At 39.7% G+C, this 24,879-nt stretch overlaps 1 protein-coding gene across 18 annotated transcripts in view; it reads right to left on the reverse strand.

The window, feature by feature from the left end:
- Positions 1-24,879, reverse strand: part of APBB2 (amyloid beta precursor protein binding family B member 2) — a 384,026-nt gene that overhangs the window by 203,572 nt on the left and 155,575 nt on the right. For all 18 annotated transcript variants that reach the window (XM_059887472.1, XM_059887475.1, XM_059887478.1 and 15 more), the window contains 1 exon segment: positions 2,216-2,284. In XM_059887472.1, the coding sequence (XP_059743455.1) occupies positions 2,216-2,234 (19 nt within the window). In that variant the 5' untranslated portion in view covers positions 2,235-2,284.

The following is a 24,879-nucleotide window of genomic DNA, read 5'->3' on the forward strand; positions in this document are numbered from 1 at the left end:
ATCTGAGGAAAGCCAAGAGAGATGTACCAAAAGCTTTCCCTTAAGAAACTTGGTCAGACAGGGCAGTGGGAAGGAGAAGTTATTAACCCACCTCCCAGTGGTTAGAGCAGGCAGAGGGGCTTACAAGCAAAAGGTATTAGGGATGTGGAGAGAGGTGCAGGGAAGACTTTCATGAAAGTAACAGCTGAGTTGGGTCTTGAAGGATACGTAAGTAGGAGTCCCCCAGTGACAAGGAAAAGAAAGGCACTCCAAGCAGGGGAAACCCAGGCATTCCAGCATCAAGCCTGGCAGATGTCGTCACCTTGGGAAATGATATGCTTGTACCAAGCACATTTTCATTGCTCAATTTCTAACCTCTTCTCATCATTTCATCTTCTTTAAATAATGTTTTTTTCTGAAGATGACTGTATTTTTAAAAATATAGCTTAGAGTTATACGGTGGAGTTTGATGAATATAATCAGTGGTCAAGCTGGTGTAGATGGAAGAAAACAAGGTAAGCTAAAATAAGGACACAGGTTTTCTTGAGCAACTGACAAGTCAATCCCAAAAGAGAAAAAAACATTAAATAATGGCAGAATCCTTGGAATAGGGTAATGACCCGACTATGCCACAGGCTGAGAACTCCTCACAAGGGACTTCTGTGCCGAATGTTGAAGGTTCAGCAGGAATTTTCTAGGCATATAAGGTATATATTCTGGTATGTTTTGGTTTTTTTTAAAGGCTCTCTGTAGTCACAGCTCCTCAGAGTTGGAAAACAAGGCTGAAATCAAGCCTTATCCCATGCTCTCCACTAGCTGCTATTGTATTTTCAGGTAAAAAATGGCTGGAATGATACTCCACTGAAACAAAAATACTGTTCTCCTTATAAAATGTGTTATGTCCTACACCAAATGCATGACAGCAGTAGCTGTTATTAAAAGCCATGCTGGATAATGGTTTCATTATCTCTTATGTAACTACCAACGAATAAAGCAATCTAACAACAGGAAATGTACATAATTGGTATAACAAAATATAGTGACATAAGAAATTTCTATAAGTTATTTGATTAGCTTACCTCTACTCAGAGGAAATCAGAAAACACATCATTTATATATTATTTGCCAGCTTTATTCTTACATTTCCATATTGAGTGTATCTTACAGTGTAATAAAAGATTTTAAATACTAAAGAATTCCTAGAAGGAATTCATCTCAACACTTAACATGCATTTTTCTAAAGGACATATGTATTTGTTTTGATTCTGCAAAATTAACATACTTATTCAAATATGCATTTACAAAGAAAATCTACACTCTGTCCCTAAATTGGCCTCTGAAAATTGCCTCTAAGTTCCTGATTTTCTTGTATGAATTTAGGTTAGTCATATTGTTTTTAGGTGTTTTTAATAAAAGGATATTTCCTGTCCCTCATCTACCTCTGCTGAGCTTAGTGTTTATTTTATTGTGTTTTATTTTCTCTCTCTGTGAAGATGTAACATGCACTGTTATGTAAAGGAGAAAAGGACTTGGACATACTTGCTGAGTTTAACTTTTGAATTCAGGGACACTTACTTAAAAGCAACCTGCTGAGTGGTAGGTGTCCTAACAAAGAATCTACCCAGATCTGCCACTTGCAATTCTATATTACATTTAATTCAAAATGTCACTGCAATTGCTATTTTTATTATATTACTGTGAAGCTAAGAAGTAAATTCATATCACATTGTATGTAGACTAGCATCCATAATGACACAAAGAAAGGAGCATACAATAAAATTAGGTTGGTATTCTTAAGGCCTGAAATTAATCAGCATTAGAATACTGAATTGGGAGCCTATTATAGGCAAATCCCACAATGCCTAAGAGGCTATTTATGGAGACTCACCATCAATATCTCCTTTGTTCATATTTAACACTTAACAGGCTATAATGTGCAACAGTAGATGGCAAAATCTGACAGTTTTAATTTTCTGTTATAGTCGATTAAAATATTTTCACAGTACAGTATTAGTAGGATCATGCAAATAATAGATGAATGCAGTTAAGTGCAATTAATTCTTCTTATTGTAAAGATCCACTTTTCTAGTACATTAGTGAAAAACAATAAAAAGCAGAAAACATGTATTGTAGCAAATCATAAGTTTAACGTCAAAACAATTATCTAGTATATATATATGCTAAAGTTTTAATATTCAACTAGTACAATGCATTGAAACATGTGAAAGTATCTGACCTGGAAGTACTTCTGACATGGGTCTCTGGACGTCAGCAATGGTGCAGGAAATAGGTTATAATTTGAAATCTGAAAAGAAGGATCATTTGAGAAATTAAAACCCCAAATAACAAAGAATTAAAGGAAAAAAACGTAGCATTGAAAATTCTTCTAAAAGCTGTTAAAAATGTTAAACAAATCTTAACAGACAATGTCCAGATTTGGTTTACTTATAGTTGGCTAAACCACTTTTGACTAAAATTTGAATTCCTGCTTAACCACATTTATTTCTTGAGAAACCACAAACATTTCTTGAGATTTGTTTTTCCATGCCAGGTTTAAGTTATCTTTCTCAAGTTTCCAATGATTTTTCTCATTAAGAACACACAATTCAGAAGCCAATAAAGAAAAACTGGCAAATTTCACCACATAAAAATTTAAACCTTCTGTTAAAGGGGTAAAAATGGCTATAAACACAACAAAGAAAAAAAAAAACCTGAAAAAAAACATTACAAATGAATTTATTTACAAAACAGAATCAGATTCTCTGACAAGGAAAACAAACTTATGGTTACCAAAGTGGGAAGGTCAGCAAGTGTGGGATTAAAAGACACATAGTACTATATAAATTAGGAGTTTGGGATTAAAAGACACACAGTACTATATAAATTAGGAGTTTGGGATTAACAGATACACAGTACTATGTATAAAAGATAACCAACAACACCTACTATGTAACACAGAGAACTATACTCAATATCTTGAAATTATAATGGAAAAGAATCTGAAGAAGAATATATATATATATATCTGAATCACTTTACTTTGCTGTATACCTGAAACTCAACATTGTAAATCAACTATACCTCAATTTAAAAAAGAGCTCATACTATAGATGACATAAAAAGGTAAATTTTCTTTATATAGAAATAATTCTTTGAAATTATTAAGAAAAATATAAACAGACCTGAAGGAAAATGGGAAAAGGACAGAAACAAATCTTAAGAGAAACACAAATGTCCAGTAAATATAAATAACTAACATCAATTAAAACTGAAGAAAATGCAAATGTAAATGAGTTACTACTTTTCCTATAGCAGACTGCAAAAATTAACAGGCTCGATAACAAATAATCTAAGGCAAGGACATTGAAAATGGGAATTTTCAGTTCCTGCTGGTGGGAGTAAAAACTGGCAAAACTCTATGGAGGGCCTTTTAGAAATACGTGAGCAAATTGAAAATGCATGGGCCTTCTTGCCCAGCAATTCTTTTCCTAAGAATTTATTTTACAAATAAACTTACATAGACTCTATTATTCTAAATGGAAAGGATCAGTAACAACCTAGCTGTTCATCAGTGGATAACTTCCTCATTAAATTATGATACAGCCATTCAGTGGAATACTGTGCTACCGTTCCTGCTGCCTCTAAATAAAATGAATTGAATCTACGTCAGATGATACAAAAAGGGCCTTAAGACGTATCACAAAGAAGTAAATAATATGCATGATTGAATTTGAATAAAAATTTTAAAAAATATATATACATACATGTGTGTATACACACATGTACATACTTGCGTTTACATAGATACATGCACACACACACACATACATACTTGTATTTACTTAGAAAATGTCTTAAAGGAATAATGAAGAACTAGACACACTGGTAAACTGCCAGTTTACCAAATTAGATACACAATAAGGAAAACTGAAAACAGACCTTGTTTTCAGTGAGTTGGTATCAGGAATGTCAATTAGAATAATAATCCATTATATTAGTGTGGATATTCAAATATGGATACTGCATGATTTCATTTATATAAAGTACAAAAACAGGAAAAGCGTTTCTATGTCAAGATAGTAGTTTGCCCTGGAGGGCAGGAAAGGGGAAGAAGCAAAAAAGTCGCCCCTAGGACGCTGCAATGGTGATATACTTTCTTGATAGGGATGTGAAAATTTATCAAGATGTACCCTTATGTGCACATTTCTGTATGCTTACCACTCTTCCATAAAATGTTAAAAAAAAAAAATGAGTCAAATGTTAGTGGTTTTCTATAGCATTATTCAAGTTGAGAAACTATATTTGCAAAGACTAAATTCTAATCTAACCTTTCCAAACTAGTAACCTTTAATAGGCACTACCTTCCAACTTTATGATTCAGATAATGACCTGACAACCTGGTTTACCAGCCCACCATACATTTTTAAATTATATTTTCACATATCACGGGTAAGGCTCATTACTCTGGTATAATTAAAAGGGTGGGCTTAATTTAAACTGTCCTGAAACAGCAAGAGATGTTTCCTCCATGCACCTTTGCTTCTGCCCTATATCTTTCTCTTTTAAAAGTATTTCACAATTCACTTTTCCTTTTTTTAGTTTTTGTCTTCAATATACCTTCAGATATAAGCAAAGCAGATGTGAGGTGACAACCATCAAGATAATGAACGTCCATAAAGTAGAAAGGAAGCTAAGAAAAGGCTTATTTACAGAAGTATCCTGAAAAGACTTGAACAGAAACTGAAAATTTGCATATTTTACTGTGTATTTTCCTTAAAATATTCCCCTGTGTTGGGGCAAAAGGAATATTCCTTTTGCCCAAACACAGGGGAATATTTTAAGGATAATACATACTATAACTAGCAACTAGAATCAATCTAGCAACAAGTTTTCTTTCCAGCAGCATTTCATGTGTACCATTAATTCATCACTATTACCCCACCAATAATAATGCTCACATGCCTGTGACAATGCCATTGGAGCTCAATAAATCTCCAAGAGGACCACAGAGAAGCAGCCAAAGTGGAAATCATGAAAGCACTAGTAAACAAAGAAGTGAACTAGTAAATTAAATGTCCCCTGGAACTTTGGTTCAGTATAAGATGCTAAGTACTTCCCCTATCCACTGGACGTAAGTGCAAGAATTCAGAATTATACACATATATGTTAATTCAAGTTTTTATATGATAACAATTCAATCCTCAAGGCCTTTATTTTTGCCAGTATGATACCCCTGACCAAGAATGCTACAGTAAATTACCTCACTATAATCAGGTCCTTATGTGTTCCATTTGCCTTACTATTTTATTTGTAATATTGTGTTCGCAATTTAGAATAAAAAGACTTTTCTCCTTATTTTTATTGTGTGTTTTATCTTTTTTCAATATGTAATTTCACATTGTCCCCAACAGGTTTCAAATTGGAAACAGAGAACATTCAAATCGAGTATTTTGAGGATTTAATTAAGGGACTATTAAAAAAAAAAAAAAGTTGACAGGGTAGGAAAACCATAAGGGATAATACAGACGCCAGGGCTTATAAGAGCAAGTTGCCACCCCTAGTCTGAAGGAAGAGAGAGCTGTGTGTAGGGTGGGTACTGCCTACCACCACCACCCTCTTTGAGGTCCACAGCCAGCATTCAGCAGTCTGGTACAAAACCGCTGCCTCACAGCCTAATCCTCTGACTACAAGAATCAGAAATTATTCTTTAGTAAGCTAAAGTTGTATGTTAACTCCTTTTTTACCAAGGAATAAATGAAAACTGATTCAAAGAACTAACTCATTTGAAAAGACCCTGATGCTGGGAAAGATTGAAGGCAGGAGGAGAAGGGGACGACACAGGATGAGATGGTTGGATGGCATCACCAACTCAATGGACATGAGTTCTGAGTAAACTCCGGGAGTTAGTGATGGACAGGGAGGCCTGGTGTGCTGCAGTCCATGGGGTCACAAAGAGTCGGACACGACTGAGTGACTGAACTGAAACGAAAACTCACAAGTGCTTATCCACTTAGATCCAGCTCAAGTATTACATCCTTAATAATATGTCTTTTGAATTATCTACTTGTTTCATCACTATTACCCCACCACTAAACTTTCTACAAACTTCTATTATTACACTTAACACATGACATTTAATTTTTATTTTTATCTTTTTTCCCTAAAGAGGGTAAATAATTTGAAGAGTGCTGGAGAAGACTCTTGAGAGTCCCTTAGACAGCAAGGAGATCAAACCAGTGAATCGTAAAGGAAATCAACCCTGAATACTCATTGGAAGGTCTGATACTGAAGCTGAAGCTCTACTACTTTGGCCACCTGATGTGAAGAGCCAGTTCATTGGAAAAGACCCTGATGCTGGGCAAGATTGAAGACAGAAGGAAGAGAGGGCGACAGAGGATGAGATGGTTGGATGGCATCACTGATGCAATGGACATGAACTTGGGCAAACTCCGGGAGATGGTGAGGAACATGGAGGCGGCTGCGATGGGCACGCTAAGCGCAGCCAAGAGGAGCTACCCCGCGTCCGAGGTCAGGGGCGGCGGCGAGAAAAGTTATCCCACGCTCCAGGCCCGAGGCTAAGGGCGGCGGCCAGGAGGAGCAACTCCACGCCCCAGGCCAGGGGCGGTGGCCGGGAGGACCAACCCCACGTCCAAGGAGCTATGGCTGCCTGGGGCACAGGAGGGCCAAGAGGAGCTATCCCACGTTGAAGGTCAGAAAGGGCAGCGGTGAGGAGATACCCCTCGTCCAAGGTAAGGAGCAATGGCTGTGCTTTGCTGAAGCAGCCGTGAAGAGATACCCCACGCCCAAGGTAAGAGAAACCCAAGTAAGACGGTAAGTGTTGCAAGAGGGCATCAGAGGGCAAACACACTGAAACCATACTCACAGAAAACTAGTCAATCTAATCACACTAGGACAACAGCCTTGTCTAACTCAATGAAACTAAGCCATGCCCGTGGGGCAACCCAAGATGGGCGGGTCATGGTGGAGAGATCTGACAGAATGTGGTCCACTGGAGAAGGGAATGGCAAACCACTTTAGTATTCTTGTCTTGAGAACCCCATGAACAGTATGAAAAGGCAAAATGATAGGATACTGAAAGAGAAACTCCCCAGTCAGTAGGGGCCCAATATGCTACTGGAGATCAGTGGAGAAATAACTCCAGAAAGAATGAAGGGATGGAGCCAAAGCAAAAACAATACCCAGCTGTGGATGTGACTGGTGATAGAAGCAAGGTCCGATGCTGTAAAGAGCAATATTGCATAGGAACCTGGAATGTCAGGTCCATGAATCAAGGAAAATTGGAAGTGGTCAAACAAGAGATGGCAAGAGTGAATGTCGACATTCTAGGAATCAGCGAACTGAAATGGACTGGAATGTGTGAATTTAACTCAGATGACCATTATATCTACTACTGCAGGCAGGAATCCCTCAGAAGAAATGGAGTAGCCATCATGGTCAACAAAAGAGTCCGAAATGCAGTACTTGGATGCAATCTCAAAAACGACAAAATGATCTCTGTTCGTTTCCAAGGCAAACCATTCAATATCACAGTAATCCAAGTCTATGCCCCAACCAGTAACGCTGAAGCAGCTGAACTCAAATGGTTCTATGAAGACCTGCAAGACCTTTTAGAACTAACACCCAAAAAAGATGTCCTATTCATTACAGGGGACTGGAATGCAAAGGTAGGAAGTCGAGAAACACCTGAAGTAACAGGCAAATTTGGCCTTGGAATATGGAATGAAGCAGGGCAAAGACTAATAGAGTTTTGCCAAGAAAACTCACTGGTTATAACAAACACCCTTTTCCAACAATACAAGAGAAGACTCTAACATGGACATCACCAGATGGCCAACACCGAAATCAGATTGATTATATTCTTTGCAGCCAAAGATGAAGAAGCTCTATACAGTCAGCAAAAACAAGACCAGGAGCTGACTGTGGCTCAGACCATGAACTCCTTATTGCCAAATTCAGACTGAAGTTGAAGAAAGTAGGGAAAACCACTAGACCATTCAGGTATGACCTAAATCAAATTCCTTGTGATTATACAGTGGAAGTGAGAAATAGATTTAAGGGCCTAGACCTGATAGATAGAGTGCCTGATGAACTATGGAATGAGGTTCGTGACATTGTACAGGAGACAGGGATCAAGACCATCCCTATGGAAAAGAAATGCAAAAAAGCAAAATGGCTGGGGAGGCCTTACAAATAGCTGTGAAAAGAAGAGAAGTGAAAAGCAAAGGAGAAAAGAAAAGATATAAACATCTGAATGCAGAGTTCCAAAGAATAGCAAGAAGAGATAAGAAAGCCTTCCTCAGCAATCAATGCAAAGAAATAGAGGAAAACAACAGAATGGGAAAGACTAGGGATCTCTTCAAGAAAATCAGAGATACCAAAGGAACATTTCATGCAAAGATGGGCTCAATAAAGGACAGAAATGGTATGGACCTAACAGAAGCAGAAGATATTAAGAAGAGGTGGCAAGAATACATAGAAGAACTGTACAAAAGGGATCTTCATGATCCAGATAATCACGATGGTGTGATCACTGACCTAGAGCCAGACATCCTGGAATGTGAAGTCAAGTGGGCCTTAGAAAGCATCACTACGAACAAAGCTAGTGGAGGTGATGGAATTCCAGTTGAGCTATTCCAAATCCTGAAAGATGATGCTGTGAAAGTGCTGCACTCAATATGCCAGCAAATTTGGAAAGCTCAGCAGTGGCCACAGGACTGGAAAAGGTCCGTTTTCATTCCAATCCCAAAGAAAGGAAATGCCAAAGAATGCTCAAACTACCACACAATTGCACTCATCTCACACACTAGTAAAGTAATGCTCAAAATTCTCCAAGCCAGGCTTCAGCAATATGTGAACCGTGAACTTCCTGATGTTCAAGCTGGTTTTAGGAAAAGCAGAGGAACCAGAGATCAAATTGCCAACATCTGCTGATCATGGAAAAAGCAAGAGAGTTCCAGAAAAACATCTATTTCTGCTTTATTGACTATGCCAAAGCCTTTGACTGTGTGGATCACAATAAATGTGGAAAATTCTGAAAGAGATGGGAATACCAGACCACCTGATCTGCCTCTTGAGAAATGTGTATGCAGGTCAGGAAGCAACAGTTAGAACTGGACATGGAACAACAGACTGGTTCCAAATAGGAAAAGGAGTTCGTCAAGGCTGTATATTGTCACCCTGTTTATTTAACTTCTATGCAGAGTACATCATGAGAAACACTGGACTGGAAGAAACACAAGCTGGAATCAAGATTGCCGGGAGAAATATCAATAACCTCAGATATGCAGATGACACCACCCTTATGGCAGAAAGTGAAGAGGAACTAAAAAGCCTCTTGATGAGAGTGAAAGTGGAGAGTGAAAAAGTTGGCTTAAAGCTCAACATTCAGAAAACGAAGATCATGGAATCTGGTCCCATCACTTCATGGGCAATAGATGGGGAAACAGTGGAAACAGTGTCAGACTTTATTTTTCTGGGCTCCAAAATCACTACAGATGGTGACTGCAGCCATGAAATTAAAAGACGCTTACTCCTTGGAAGGAAAGTTATGACCAACCTAGATAGCATATTCAAAAACAGAGACATTACTTTGCCAACAAAGGTTCGTCTAGTCAAGGCTATGGTTTTTCCTGTGGTCATGTATGAATATGAGAGTTGGACTGCGAAGAAGGCTGAGCGCCAAAGAATTGATGCTTTTGAACTGTGGTGTTGGAGAAGACTCTTGAGAGTCCCTTGGACTGCAAGGAGTCCAACCAGTCCATTCTGAAGGAGATCAGCCCTGGGATTTCTTTGGAAGGAATGATGCTAAGGCTGAAACTCCAGTACTTTGGCCACCTGATGTGAAGAGTTGACTCATTGGAAAAGACTCTGATGCTGGAAGGGATTGGGGGCAAGAGGAGAAGGAGACGACAGAGGATGAAATGGCTGATGGCATCACTGACTCGATGGACTTGAGTCTGAGTGAACTCTGGGAGTTGGTGATGGACAGGGAGGCCTGGCATGCTGCAATTCATCGGGTCTTGAAGAGTCAGACACGACTGAGCGACTGATCTGATCTGATAGTTGATATAAAACTATATTTTTATAGTTTTATATAGTTTATAAAACTATATGTTTATAGGTACATAACAATGATTTCATGTTTTTATATATTGTAAAATGATCACCACAAAGTACAGTTAACAACAATCACCATCACAGTTACAAAACTTATTTTTATCTTGTGATGAGAACTTTCTGTGTACTTTAAAGGATGCCAAAGAAAAAGAAAAAATAAAGACAAAGAATTTCACTCTGTCGTCCCCAAACAGAATTAAAAAAAAAATCTGACAAATTCCTTTCAACATACTTTGCTCTCTTGTCCTGTCCACTCACTCTTTAGACCCCTAGTACTTCACCTGGTTTCATGAATCCTGTCCTGGCCTCAGTCTAATCCCTCCTAATACCCACCCCAACCCCCCGCCGCCCAAATCCACCCCTGCTGCACAGAGCCAGATAAACACTGCTCTGTTCACAATCACTCCTGATTCAAAGGCCTCCAGAAACAAGTTCTTTCAGCCACTGACATTCATACACAGTTGATTCTGGAACCTCTCACTTACTCAAATTCTTCAGTAACTTCAAACAGCTACGTTCCTGAAACTCTGCTGCTGCTGCCACTGCTAAGTCGCTTCAGTTGTGTCCGACTCTGTACCACCCCATAGATGGCAGCCCATCATGCTCCCCCGTCCCTGGGATTCTCCAGGCAAGAACACTGGAGTGGGTTGCCATTTCCTTCTCCAATGCATGAAAGTGAAAAGTGAGAGTGAAGCCATTTAGTCGTGTCTGACTCTTCGAGACCCCATGGACTGCAGCCCACCAGGCTCACCCCTCCCTGGGATTTTCCAGGCAAGAATACTGGAGTGGGGTGCCACTGCCTTCTCCGCCTGAAACTCTGGCCCAACGCAATCCTTGCTCTAACATTCTCTTGCTATAACAAGTATTCTATGAAGTCCCCTTTGCTATCTTAAAGTGCAATTCATATATAATATAACCTATTTACACAGATAAATTCCAGAAAAGGAGAAATAAAGGGAGAGAGACACGTGCCAGTAAGCAAAATCTCAGGCCTGACAACACAGGAGGTCAAAAAAAAAAAAAACAAAACAAAAAACCAGTCATGGAATGCTCAAATCTACGGGAAGAATCACTGTGAGCACAACAGCACCACATGCAAACTGAGACAGAAGTGTGATTTTGTGCTGACATCCTGGATACAACCTGTACGTACTTCTGTTGCTGCTGCTGGTGCTAAGTCACTTCAGTCGTGTCTGACTCTGTGCGACCCCATAGATGGCAGCCCATCAGGCTCCCCCGTCCCTGGGATTCTCCAGGCAAGAACACTGGAGTGGGTTGCCATTTCCTTCTCCAATGCATGAAAGTGAACAGTGAAAGGGAAGTCGCTCAGTTGTGGCCGACTCTTCGTGACCCCTTGGACTGTAGCCCACCAGGCTCCTCCTCCCTCCATGGGACTTTCCAGGCAAGAGTACTGGAGTGGGCTGCCATTGCCTTCCCCATGTACTTCTGTTACTGATGCCAATTTCAAAAGGTTGAACAATTCTAAGAAAATTCAAACAAATATTAATACAATTATCTTTCAATTAGGAGTTTACACTTCTAGAGTATACAGTATACATTAAAGCCATAAAGAATACTTTATACCTAGAATTTCTGGCTCAGATCACTACAAGCAAGCTGTTCACCTACATTAAAATCTGGTAAGGGTACTTGTAAGCTTTGCAGAGTTAAGACACTGTTTAATGTACAGGGTTGCTGGGTACTGCAAGACATTTTTCATCCCTGGTCTCCACTCCAAAAGTACAAATAGGGGGCACTTTTCCTAAGGGGTGCTCTAGATACTGGCCAACCTCCAACTTTGAAAATTATAAGCTCAGCACAGAGTTCTCTCTTCTTAACTCACTCAATACCTCGGTCCTATATGATTCTGAGCCAGTACTTAATACCTGAACTGTGTCTTATTCAACTGCAAATTGCAGTTAACATCTATCTGAAAGTTGCTATGAGGATCAAATGACATATGATAGGTTGCCTGCTTGCTTTGCTTAGTGCCTGGCAGATGCGAAACATTCAGTAAATGCTAACTGATCTATTACTTTAGGACACATAGGACCTATTTTTCTCAACGAGGTTGTAAGCTTTCTGAAGAAAAGCAAAGTGTCTTGGAGATCTTTGCACATTCACCATAAATACTCAATAAACCTTAGTGGTCCACAGCCTCTGCCTTCTCTTCCTGCCCCATCTTGCCTTGTTGTGAAGATGTCCACAAATAATGAATAAACTGAGTCCAAGAATGAAGCAAAGCCCTGTAGTTACAATGGAAACTTTTTTTCTGCCATTACTGAAATCTTTTCTGTAACCTGCTGAGCACAGGAAGGGCTGTCAAAAAAACTGTCATCTCAGCCTTGCTGTTGAAAGTTTACAGGCTTATATTTGTTGATAGATACTTTTTATTTTTAGTATTTATTTATTTATTTTGGCTGTGCTGGGTCTTAGCTGTGGCATGCAGGATCTTCAGTTGTGGCATGTGGAATCTAATCCCCTGATCAGGGATCAAATCCGGGCCCCCTGCCTGGGAGTGTGGAGTTTGAGCCATTGGACCACCAGGGAAGTCCCTCATTGATAAATACTTACATGAAATAGGTACTGCATTTGAGGATTAGTCTCCAAATTCACACGGATTCAGTCTTAAAGGTTTTATATATTTTCCCCTAAAGAATGTAATCTCTATTTCCCAGTCTATACAGTGGAGGAGCTGCACCAGATACCCAGGGCTCCTTCCAGTTCCAACACTAAGTACACATCCACCCATCACTTACTATGTGCCCAGCATTGTGCTGCTGCTGCTGCTGCTAAGTCGCTTCAGTTGTGTCTGACTCTGTGACCCCATAGACGGCAGCCCACCAGGCTCCCCCGTCCCTGGGATTCCCAGGCAAGAACACTGGAGTGGGTTGCCATTTCCTTCTCCAATGCATGAAAGTGAAAGGTGAAAGTGAAGTTGCTCAGTCGAGTCCGACTCCTAGCGACCCCATGGACTGCAGCCTACCAGGCTCCTCTGTCCATGGGATTTGCCAGGCAAGAGTACTGGAGTGGGGTGCCACTGCCTTCTCCGAGCATTGTGCTAAGGGGGTACTTTTAAAGATTCTCTCATTTAGCACTTCCAACAATCATATGAGAAAAGAACTATTATTACATCAATTTTCTGATGAGGAAACAGGCAAGGAGGGTTAGGTAACCCACCCAAGGTCACACGGGAGGCAAGTGACAGAGCTGTTATCAGGACCCACATCTGTTTGCATCCAAAGACCAGGCTCATGACCACTAAGCCACGTTTCTCAGGACTCTCTCTCTTGAAGTTGATTCGAATTGTCTGAATTAGTTAATTCTGCAAGATAATTCATGCCGCATTATTATTCTTTTGAAGTTTATGTCCAGCTTTCTGATATACAGGTAAACAGAAAACAAAAGGCCTCTCAAAAAAAGACCCCAGCCGCTCCCTCTAGTTTGAACAACTAGTGTGTGCAATTTTATGATGCATACACAATAAAGAATATTTAATAAAACTCTAATACTACTAATATATTAATATAATATGTATATGTAAATTTTATTGCAGCATTTTGTTTTTCCACAGAGAAGAGAGGTGTGACATATAATACTGCAAACTATGGAAATAAACTTAATTTGATTTTTCTTTTAAATCTGAGATATAATTACTGGTAATAATTTCTTGCCATCTGCACACCTGGGTGCAGGATATCTATTGCTAAAAATCACTGTTATGGAAGAGCCTAAATTTATCATTTCTGCAACTTAAAACAAGGGGGGAAATGCAGCAATAAAGGTGTAAGGACTAATTATATCTCTCATGTCTATATCTTAAGCAAAAACAAAGAGGCTGATTTGTGATTTTAGCTTTTCAATCTTACTTGAGTCAATGTTCTCAAAGCCAGATTTCAAACCCAACTCCAAGAATAAAGAAAAATAAACACAAACAGGGAAAACCCTGTTTCCTGAACTATATCCCAGGGGAAAACATCAACAACTAGAAGAGAAATATTTTCAAGACAAAACAATAAATGTAGGTTTTTCCATTTACATGTTAGCTTGACTACTCTAAACAAGAAAATTTTTATGCTTCTTCCACAGACACACTTGATCCCCATTTTTCATATTTCAAAGGCATAACATCTGCAGTTTAGAAATAAGAGCGATGTTGAAGGCTTCTAAGAAGTGCCAACCTAAAATATGCTGATGACGGCATTAATGGCCTCAGTCAACAACTTCTCTGCATGCTCACCCTCTGTTCTATCGCTGTGCAGTCCCTCCTCACTGACTCTGGCCTGGCTCTGTCCCTTGCTTTGGTCAATGGCAGGTTAGCAAGTGGGGTGGCACAGAAATTCACAAGGCACGGCCCATTTCCAGCCCTCTGAGAAAGATATGAGCTGAACCACTGCCGTGAGACTGCACCCAGGCTGGCCGGACGGAAGGATGTTGGAGACTTGGGTAGAATAGCTGAGTCCTCTAGGCCAGGCCACTGAGATCAGTCTGAGCCCACTGACCCACGAGACTGGTGGGAGAGCCCAGCAGAGCTCTGCAACTATACCTTCAGCTGACTGTGAGCCCCTGAGTGAACCCAGTAGAGGCTGTAAGAATGACTCATCCATTCTGTACAAACTTATGGCTATTGTTTAAGCTACTGAATTTTGGGGTGGTTCACAGACAAGAGATAACACTAACTATACCAACAACAACCAAAGTGAGATAACAGAAGAGCCACTGGGATTAAACCTGAATTGATCCAGGGGAGGCATGATGTTATCTGAGGATCCTGCTTCAGGGAATCAAGTTCTTTCGTGGAGATTTATGCCCTCTGTCAGTTACACAGGGCTGTCTTGATCAATACAGGCTGTATCTTTGGTTTCCACAGCTGTCTGGTCACATCACAAAACCATTTACACACTGCACATCAGAATATTCTGTGACAGCAAATTCTAGGAATTTGTCATAAGGATGTACAAGCATCAAGATTTCTACTAGGAACAAGTTAAAGGTCCATCAATAGGAGACTGATTTAATTAATACAATGGAATACTATGCATCAGTTATTTAAAAGTGAGGATATTTCTAGATTTAGTTTTATAGAAAGATCTCTACTAAACACTGAATGAAAAACTAACAATAAAACATATGATGAGTATATTGGCATTTCACACACCGTGCTTTCAACTTTTCTGTATGTTTGAAATTATAACAAAAAGTTGCAAAAAGGCATGATGTACAGTGCCATTCATTCATAAATTTTTAAAAATACTTTTATGGTTAAAAAAAAAAAAAAACAGATTTAGAAAATCACAGAAAACAAATAGTGTATGATAAATAAAAAAGCTCATAATTATCACCCAGATCAAGAAATAAGACTTCTAGCTAACTCAAAATGTATTCCATGAATTTCTTCCTTTCCTCTAAAACTAAATAAACTATCTTGAATTTATTATATCCACTTTCTTGTGTTTTTTTTATTTTTTCTTTTCTTCTTTTTTTTATCTTTCCTTTTTTTTTTTTTTTCTTTTTTTTTTCTATGTTGGTGTTCCTCTACCCTGAAGGACTGCAGGCAAGCTCGAACTCTCTCCTCTCCAGCCTCGGAAGCTCCCTTACTATCTCAGCAGATCTCCAGCCAGAGTGATGGAACCTTTCTTACTTCACAGCTCCCACCCAGGGACAGTTTCCCTCCCCATTCTTCCTCTTTTTTCCTCCTTCATCCTACTCAGTAATGTGGGGATCTTTCTTGCAGCTTTGGTTGTATGAGATCTGTAAGCTTCCAGTGGATATTCTGTGAGAATTGCTCCACATATAGATGTATTTTTTATATACATATCTGAAGGGGAAGTGAGCTCCATATCCCTCTACTCTGCCATGTTGAGCTCCTCTGTGGAAGTCTTGTATGTAGAATTTAAGTCTGGTTTAATATGAACAATCCTGTATAAACAAGTACCAACAACAGTAAGGATCATTTCCACTCCTAAAATTCTGTAAATACCTCTCACTTCTGGCTTGTGTGGTGGGGGAGGGGGTTGGCGGGGCAGTTTAAAATGAAAAAGAGTGATCCAGAAAGACTGGTTTAATCATATTACTTAAGCCCACATTAGTTTCATTTGCCATGTAAATCATTATGACCCACTAGACAGCTGGAAATTATATCTGAACCATTCTCAGAAAATCAGTCCATTTGCTAAAAATGCCTATTTAATTGCATGTAACTCTATGCTATTTTGGGCTTCCCTGATGGCTCACTTGTCTGCCTGCAATGTGGGAGATCTGGGTTTGATCCCTGGATAGGGAAGATCCCCTGGAAAAGGAAATGGCAACCCACTCCAGTATTCTTTTTTTTTTTCTTTAAAAAAAAAAAAAAAAAAAAAAAATTTCCAGTGCACCAGCCCCAAGCATCCAGCATCGTGCATTGAACCTGGACTGGCATCTCGTTTCATACATGACATTTCACATGTTTCAATGCCATTCTCCCAAATCTTCCCACCCTCTCCCTCTCCCACAGAGTCCATAAGCCTGTTCTATACATCAGTGTCTCTTTTGCTGTCTCGTATACAGGGTTATCGTTACCATCTTTCTAAATTCCATATATATGCGTTAGTGTACTGTATTGGTGTTTTTCTTTCTGGCTTACTTCACTCTGTATAATAGGCTCCAGTTTCATCCACCTCATTAGAACTGATTCAAATGTATTCTTTTTAATGGCTGAGTAATACTCCATTGTGTATATGTACCACAGCTTTCTTATCCATTCATCTGCTGATGGACATCTAGGTTGCTTCCATGTCCTGGCTATTATAAACAGTGCTGCGATGAACATTGGGGTACATGTGTCTCTTTCCCTTCTGGTTTCCTCAGTGTGTATGCCCAGCAGTGGGATTGCTGGATCATAAGGCAGTTCTATTTCCAGTTTTTTAAGGAATCTCCATACTGTTCTCCATAGTGGCTGTACTAGTTTGCATTCCCACCAACAGTGTAAGAGGGTTCCCTTTTCTCCACACCCTCTCCAGCATTTATTATTTGTAGACTTTTGGATCGCAGCCATTCTGACTGGTGTGAAATGGTATCTCATAGTGGTTTTGATTTGCATTTCTCTGATAATGAGTGATGTTGAGCATCTTTTCATGTGTTTGTTAGCCATCTGTATGTCTTCTTTGGAGAAATGTCTATTTAGATCTTTGGCCCATTTTTTGATTGGGTCATTTATTTTTCTGGAGTTGAGCTGTAGGAGTTGCTTGTATATTTTTGAGATTAGTTGTTTGTCGGTTGCTTCATTTGCTATTATTTTCTCCCATTCTGAAGGCTGTCTTTTCACCTTGCTAATAGTTTCCTTTGATGTGCAGAAGCTTTTAAGTTTAATTAGGTCCCATTTGTTTATTTTTGCTTTTATTTCCAATATTCTGGGAGGTGGGTCATAGAGGATCCTGCTGTGATGTATGTCAGAGAGTGTTTTGCCTATGTTCTCCTCTAGGAGTTTTATAGTTTCTGGTCTTACGTTGAGATCTTTAATCCGTTTTGAGTTTATTTTTGTATATGGTGTTAGAAAGTGTTCTAGTTTCATTCTTTTACAAGTGGTTGACCAGATTTCCCAGCACCACTTGTTAAAGAGATTGTCTTTAATCCATTGTATATTCTTGCCTCCTTTGTCAAAGATAAGGTGTCCATATGTGCGTGGATTTATCTCTGGGCTTTCTATTTTGTTCCATTGATCTATATTTCTGTCTTTGTGCCAGTACCATACTGTCTTGATAACTGTGGCTTTGTAGTAGAGCCTGAAGTCAGGTAGGTTGATTCCTCCAGTTCCATTTTTCTTTCTCAAGATCGCTTTGGCTATTCGAGGTTTTTTGTATTTCCATACAAATTGTGAAATTATTTGTTCTAGCTCTGTGAAGAATACTGTTGGTAGCTTGATAGGGATTGCATTGAATCTGTAATTTGCTTTGGGTAGTATACTCATTTTCACTATATTGATTCTGCAAAAATCCTAAACAAAATTCTAGCAATCAGAATCCAACAACACATTAAAAAGATCATACACCATGACCAAGTGGGCTTTATCCCAGGGATGCAAGGATTCTTCAATATCCGCAAATCAATCAATGTAATACACCACATTAACAAATTGAAAAACAAAAACCATATGATTATCTCAATAGATGCAGAGAAAGCCTTTGACAAAATTCAACACCCATTTATGATAAAAACTCTCCAGAAAGCAGGAATAGAAGGAACATACCTCAACATAATAAAAGCTATATATGACAAACCCACAGCAAACATTATCCTCAATGGTGAAAAATTGAAAGCATTTCCTCTAAAGTCAGGAACAAGACAAGGGTGCCCACTTTCACCATTACTATTCAACATAGTTTTGGAAGTTTTGGCCATAGCAATCTTGTGTTTTTTTTAATGATGTCATTACCCAAGGTTACAACCCTGGTCAATACAGTTAATTCTTATCCATTTTTAAAAAAAATGTGACATGTATTTTAAGTAATTTTAAGTGATTCTATATCCCCCATCAGGGCTTTTCTGGTGACTCAGATTTTAAAGAATTCTCTTGCGATGTAGGAGACCTAGATTTAATCCCTGTGTTGGGAAGATCCCCGGGAGAAGAGAATGGCAACCTACTTCAGTATTCTCACCTGGAGAATTCCATGGACAGAGGAACCTGGTGGGTTATAGTCTACGTCCCCCATCATCTTTATCTTATAATTTATCCTTAGAGAATCTGGGCATTTGAGCTATGGCGTTTCCACAGTATGAATTCTGATGGCTGCATATCTATGGTGCAGGTGAACATGTCCTTAACCCTCTGAATTTCCTGCAAATTGGCAGCTGGGTTCAAAGGCTTGAAAAAAACTGAGATTCAATCCATTTGGTTGTATGATCTTTCATTAGGAAACACACGATATCTGATTTTCTAACGTTAGAAGCCATTGTCGCTCAGTGCCCAAATCTGTTAAATTGACGGGGCATTTGCTGGTGGAAAAAAATTTAGGAAATGCCTCCCCTCACCTGGGTTTCCCTAGTGGCTCAGATGGTAAAGTGTCTGTCTGCAATGCAGGAGACCCAGGTTTGATCCCTGGGTTGGGGAGATCCCCTGGAGAAAGAAATGGCAGCCCACTCCAGTATTCTTGCCTGGAAAATCCCATGGACCACGGAGCCCGGTAGGCTACCGTCCATGGAGTCGCAAAGATACGACTAAGCAACTTCACTTTCACTTTCCCCTCACCTATTCTGTGGTTATCCAGTGATCCGTTCATATAAGAAAGGCAGAGTACACATTTGGTTCTTGACTACTTTTCAGACAATGAATAGGTGTCCCATTAACCTCAGGTAACCAGTAATTTTTTTTTTCTTATCACCGACCCTCACAGATTTAAATATATTTGCAATTCTTATTCCTGAAGCTCTAATTGCCCCATGCCAGTAGAAGCCTCTTCAAGTTGGCTTCTGAGACCTTTTGACATGGTCCTAATAATCTTTGATAATGTCCTTGATAGCTATTATCTTGAGATGTTCAGGCTCATGTTATATCTCACCAGTTATTCAGGAGATTAACTCTTCAGGAGATTCCTTAGGAAGTGTTCATAGGAACAATTATTTCCTCTTCTCACTTGTTGCGCCTGAAAGTAATGTCAGTGTTCTTTACATGTGCAAGTCAATTTTGATAAACTTAAAAAGTATAGGCTCACAGGACTTCCTGGTGGTCCAGTGACTAAGACTCCTCATTGCTGACACAGGGGGCCCGGTTTTCATTCCTGGTCAGGGAACTAGATCTCACATGCCACAGTTACAGAGTTCACAGGCTGCAACTGAGCCCTGGTGCTGCCAAATAAATAAATAAATAGATAAATGTTTTTTTTTTTTTTTTTTTAAAGTACAGGCTTTTGTCTTTTCTTAGAAGACCTTAAAATGTTATGCCATTTTCTTCCAACATGAAGAGTTTCGGTCAAAAAGTCTGAGAACAAGCTAGTTTTCTGTTGCTGTTTTCCTCTTTTTTTCTAGATGTCAAAAGGACTTTTCTTGCTCTTCATTTTAATCCAGTAATTTTACTAAAATATCTTGGCGTTGGTTGTTCTAGGTTGATATCCTAAAATACATGATTTGCTTTTTTAAAAATGTGGTTTAAAATCTTTTTTCGGGAAAATTTTCTTGAAACTCAGTATTTTTTCCCTCACTTCAGTTTTCTTTTCCTATTATGGTATAGTCAATCTTCTTTTCCTATTTTTAATATTTGTCACCTTTTTCCAAATTTTATTTCTTTGTTCATTTCCTTTCAATTTTTAACTTCTTTCTCCTTTTCACCCTAGAATTCTCACCTTTGATTTCTCTTAGGTCAGTACTTGTGGTATTTACTTGATTTTGTGTCCTAACTTAGAATTTATTCCTAAAGTGATTTTTTAAAATTTCAAATTCTTTGAGCTCTGTCATTTTGTCTGGGATTTTTCTAATTCAATTGCTGTTCTGTCATGTTTTATATCATTTTTTAATAATCTCTTTTACTCTGAAATAATGTATTAGTTTTATTTTTTTAAGCATACCATTTTGGCACCTTCTCATAATCTATAAGATATTACTGTGTTCACTGTGTTCCTTTTTTTTAATGTTAAGTCTGTATAGGACTTAATCTTCTTAATGTTTTATAAAATTTCATGTAAGTACAGAAGACTGGCAAAGTTAATAAGTAGTTCATCAAGGAATGATTAGACAAGTTCATCAAAATGTTAACAGCAGTAATCTCTGGGTGGCAGGATTTAGGAAAGTGTCTTCTCCTGTTTCATATGTTGCTGATTTGTGTAAATTTTTTTATGATGAGTATGAAGCATTTTCATATTCAGAGCAAAAGAGTTATCTTCAATTTGAAAGAAATAAAGTGTGTACACGAAGATATATGAGTGTGCTCAGTCGCTCAGTTGTGTCCAACTCTTTGTTGACCCTATGGACTGGACTATAACCCTCCAGGCTCCTCTGTCCACTGAATTTTCCAGGCAAGAATACTGGAGTGAGTTCCTACTCCAGGGGATCTTCCTAATCCAGGGATTGAACTCATGCCTCTTGTGTCTCTTGCTTGGTGGGCAGACTCTTTACCACTGAGCCACCCACATATCATATACATTTAAAAATAAATATGTAAAGCAGCAGCAGCCCAGCCCAGCCCCCTACCTGCACTACCTATGTCTCCTATTCATAAACGAAGGCTCTGGGGTAAACGGTGATAAGGCTAAGTTTTACTAAGGAAGACAAGTTTAGAGTTTGTGAAAAGGAAGACAGCCACCACCCATCTGCTTTCCATGCTGTATTTGACAGATTTTACTCTGCATCTCAGAAAACATGTTAATAGAACTTCTCGTGGTGAGAGGAAGGGATTAAAAAAGCAAAGAACCCTGTTGTGATAGTTTGGCACTATATAGAAATGGCTCACAGCACCTGCAGTTCACAGAACAAAGATAACATCTTTTCATAAATCCACACTCCAAGCCATGCCAAATATGCACCCGAGAAATGCCGATGGCAGAGACAGCAAAGCACCAAACGGGACAATCCCAAACAAGAATGAGATGGAGACGTAATTTGCTTAACTGGGCCTTCATATATCTATTAGAGAAAACATAAGAGATGAACTGCCTCATAAAGCAGATGGTCTTCTCCAGTTCTTTTTCTTTTTTTTTTTTAAACAAGATAATTAAAGGAAACGAAAGAGCAAGGATCTTGTTAAATTGGCCAAGGAAAATGATTTCATCTGAAACAGAATGAGTGAGTTTTGGAAGAAAGGATTTCAAGTTTCCTTACAGAGCTGACTCAGGTCATTTGGTAATGCCTACATCAGAAAGGGAAGCCATTCCAAGGCTAACTGCCTTCTAGACAGTGTGGAACACCCTGGCAGCCCTATTAACAGAGGCCAGAGCGAGGCTGGAGGGGGGCTGTGACCTTGTTGAAAGAACCCTGGAATAGGGAGTCAGGACACATGGGATTTGACATCTTGACTTGTGATTCTGAGGAATCTAGTTCACTTTGTCACCTGTTATTTTATTTTTTAGAGAAGCCCATTATTCATTCCCCTATATCCTACCTCAGTAGTGAGAACAAAGGAAGTAACGAGGAAAATCTGTTTAACAAAGACTATAAGCACAAAATTATCAGTTTATAATGAGATTTTGTCTCAACTGCTGAACATCAAAGTCCCACTGTAGGGTACTGTTGCGAATTAAAAATCAGAGGAAAGGGGCTTCCCTGATGGTACAGAGGATGGGAATCCGCCTGGCAATGCAGGGGACATGGGTTTGATCCCTGGTCTGGGAAGATTTCACAGGCTGTGGAGCAACTCAGCCCATACGCCACAACTACTGAGTGTGTGCGCTAGAGCCTGAGAGCTGCAACTGCTGAGCCCCTGAGCCCTAGAGCCCGTGCTCCAGAACGAGAGAAGCCCCCACAGGGAGGGGCCCACGCGCTGCGACTAGCACAGCCCCCACCTGCCGCAGCTTTTGCAGTAGCAAAGACCCCACGCAACAACAACACACACACCAAAATCAGCAGAAGGGAAACGAGGGTTCACGTATTTTGAACTCAGTAGAAGAAGAGACTATGTCCATTTCTGTTCTCTTCTAAGCTCTAACACACTTTTTTGAAGGGAAGGAGAGGCAGATAAAAGTATACCCCAAAGGCAACTCAAGATTCCATGTCAGATTCTTGACTGAGAGTGATAAGAGCCAAGGTCTTTTATGGTTTTGGCTGGGGTTCATCCAGAACAGGCTGTGCCCCTAAATGTCACCATGTATGGTTTGCCTAATGAGCCTGAATTTCTAACCAAAGCTCCAAGGATAATATTAAGCACTGGGTAACTAACATTAAGTAACCAGCAATTGTTGAAGGTCTCCTCTGAGCTACACATACATACCATGCCCTACTGTTCTCAGACTCACAAGCCCTAGGAGATAGAAATACCAGTATTCTCTTTTTGAAAGGACATGGAGCTACATCAAGGTTAGAAAACTTGCAAAACACCATGTAGCTAATAAGCTACAGAGCTCAGGCTCCAAGCCTGATCTACTGATTGTAGAATCCTTAGCTTAATAGTCTACTTACTGCCTCTTCCAGAAAGTGAAAAGAGGAAGCTGGTGAAGCAGCGACTCCAAAGGTCCCATTTACAGAGTTTATTGATCACTCACCTGCTGGTTCCAGGATAAGGTGAATGTCTTAACCAAACCATTAAGAAATGGCTCCTTTCCCCCCGCCAAACAAAAGCAACATAGAGCTTTCCTCCTGACCTGTCTCCTCATAATCTATGGAGCTCTCTTTCTCCCTGAATTCTTGAAATCCTTCCCCGTCTCTCCTTTGGACTTTTCCTGATGGTTCTAGCATTACTTCCCCAATCTCTCCCCATGAAAACCAAATCTGCTCTACATTTCAAAAACTGTAATTTAATCCCATTTCAACACATAATGCATATGAGTCAATCTTGATTTCACCATTGAGTGGCTTAGAAGAGATTTGGAAACTGAGTAATTTCTAGTACTTTTATCACACTGACTATTTACCAGGCATTGTTTTAAGACAAATATATTAACCACTTAAATCCTTAAAACCACACAGTGAGGAGGAAATTGTTATCACCCCCGTTTTACAGATGAGGAGCATGCGTGTGTGCTAAGCTGCTTCAATCGTGTCCAATTCTTTGTGACCCTATGGACTGTAGCCCACCAGGCTCCTCTGTCCATGGGGTTCTCCAGGCAGAAATATTGGAGTGGGTTGCCGGGCCCTCCTCGAGGGGATCCTCCCCACTGAGAGACTGAACCTATGTCTCTTGTGTTTCCTGAACTGGCAGGTGGGTTCTTTACCACTAGTGCCACCTGGGAAGCCCATAGATGAGGTTAACAGGCAGCAAAGTACTGAGTAAGTGCTCCAGGTCACATCTGAAGCCGGCAGTGATGCTGCTTTGTTTATAACCTCTCTGACCTTCAGCTCGCTCATCTTGAAAATAAGAACAGTAAAAACATGGTTACCAGACAGAAGTGAAATAAACATGCACAAAGCAGTTTAACATAATACTTAGATTCCCTCGTCTCCCTCCAGCATTTTTGGGATCATTCTAAGGTACAATCCAGAAAACTTTAATTGGATGAGAACAGAGAGATAAGAGAAGAGCTCAGTATTCAGAAATGCTGTTCCATTTGTGCATCACAACACCCTTTTGATACAAATGTTACCTCCTCCATTTTACAGATGAGAGACAAGAGAACCTATGCATGGACTTTTCATGAATGACTAGACTGGACTTGGAACTCACATATGCATCCTGCCTTTGTAAGGTTTTTAAGGGGCTTGAGGACAGGGACAGCCCAGTCTTCTGGTCCCTTCATCTTCCCCTTACAGCCAGACCCTGAACAGTGCACACTGTATAAATTCCACATACACCCAATGCTTATCTGACTTGCCAGGGTTACCTTTCCCGGGAAATCAAGATGGAAAACCAAAATCAAATACAATAGATGCCAATCACACTTACTGACCCAGCACAATTAGCAACTCCTCTGATTAGAAGGGGAAAGAAGGATGAAGGAATGATAGAGGGAAGGAAAGGAGGAGGAAGAGAGGGAGGGAGGAGATGAAGAAAAGGAGAAGAAAACGCCCCAAACTGCAGAAACGGTGATGAAGCAGAAAGCCAAATGGCAACTGCCATGTTCTTTCATCCACTTTAGGATTTTTTTTTTTTTTCCTACAAGGGTATCAGCAACCGATCTTTCAACAGCTGCTGTCCCCAGAAGGGGCACT

This window comes from Bos taurus, chromosome 6, assembly GCF_002263795.3.
Source record: "Bos taurus isolate L1 Dominette 01449 registration number 42190680 breed Hereford chromosome 6, ARS-UCD2.0, whole genome shotgun sequence".
Classification (NCBI taxonomy): domain Eukaryota; kingdom Metazoa; phylum Chordata; class Mammalia; order Artiodactyla; family Bovidae; genus Bos; species Bos taurus.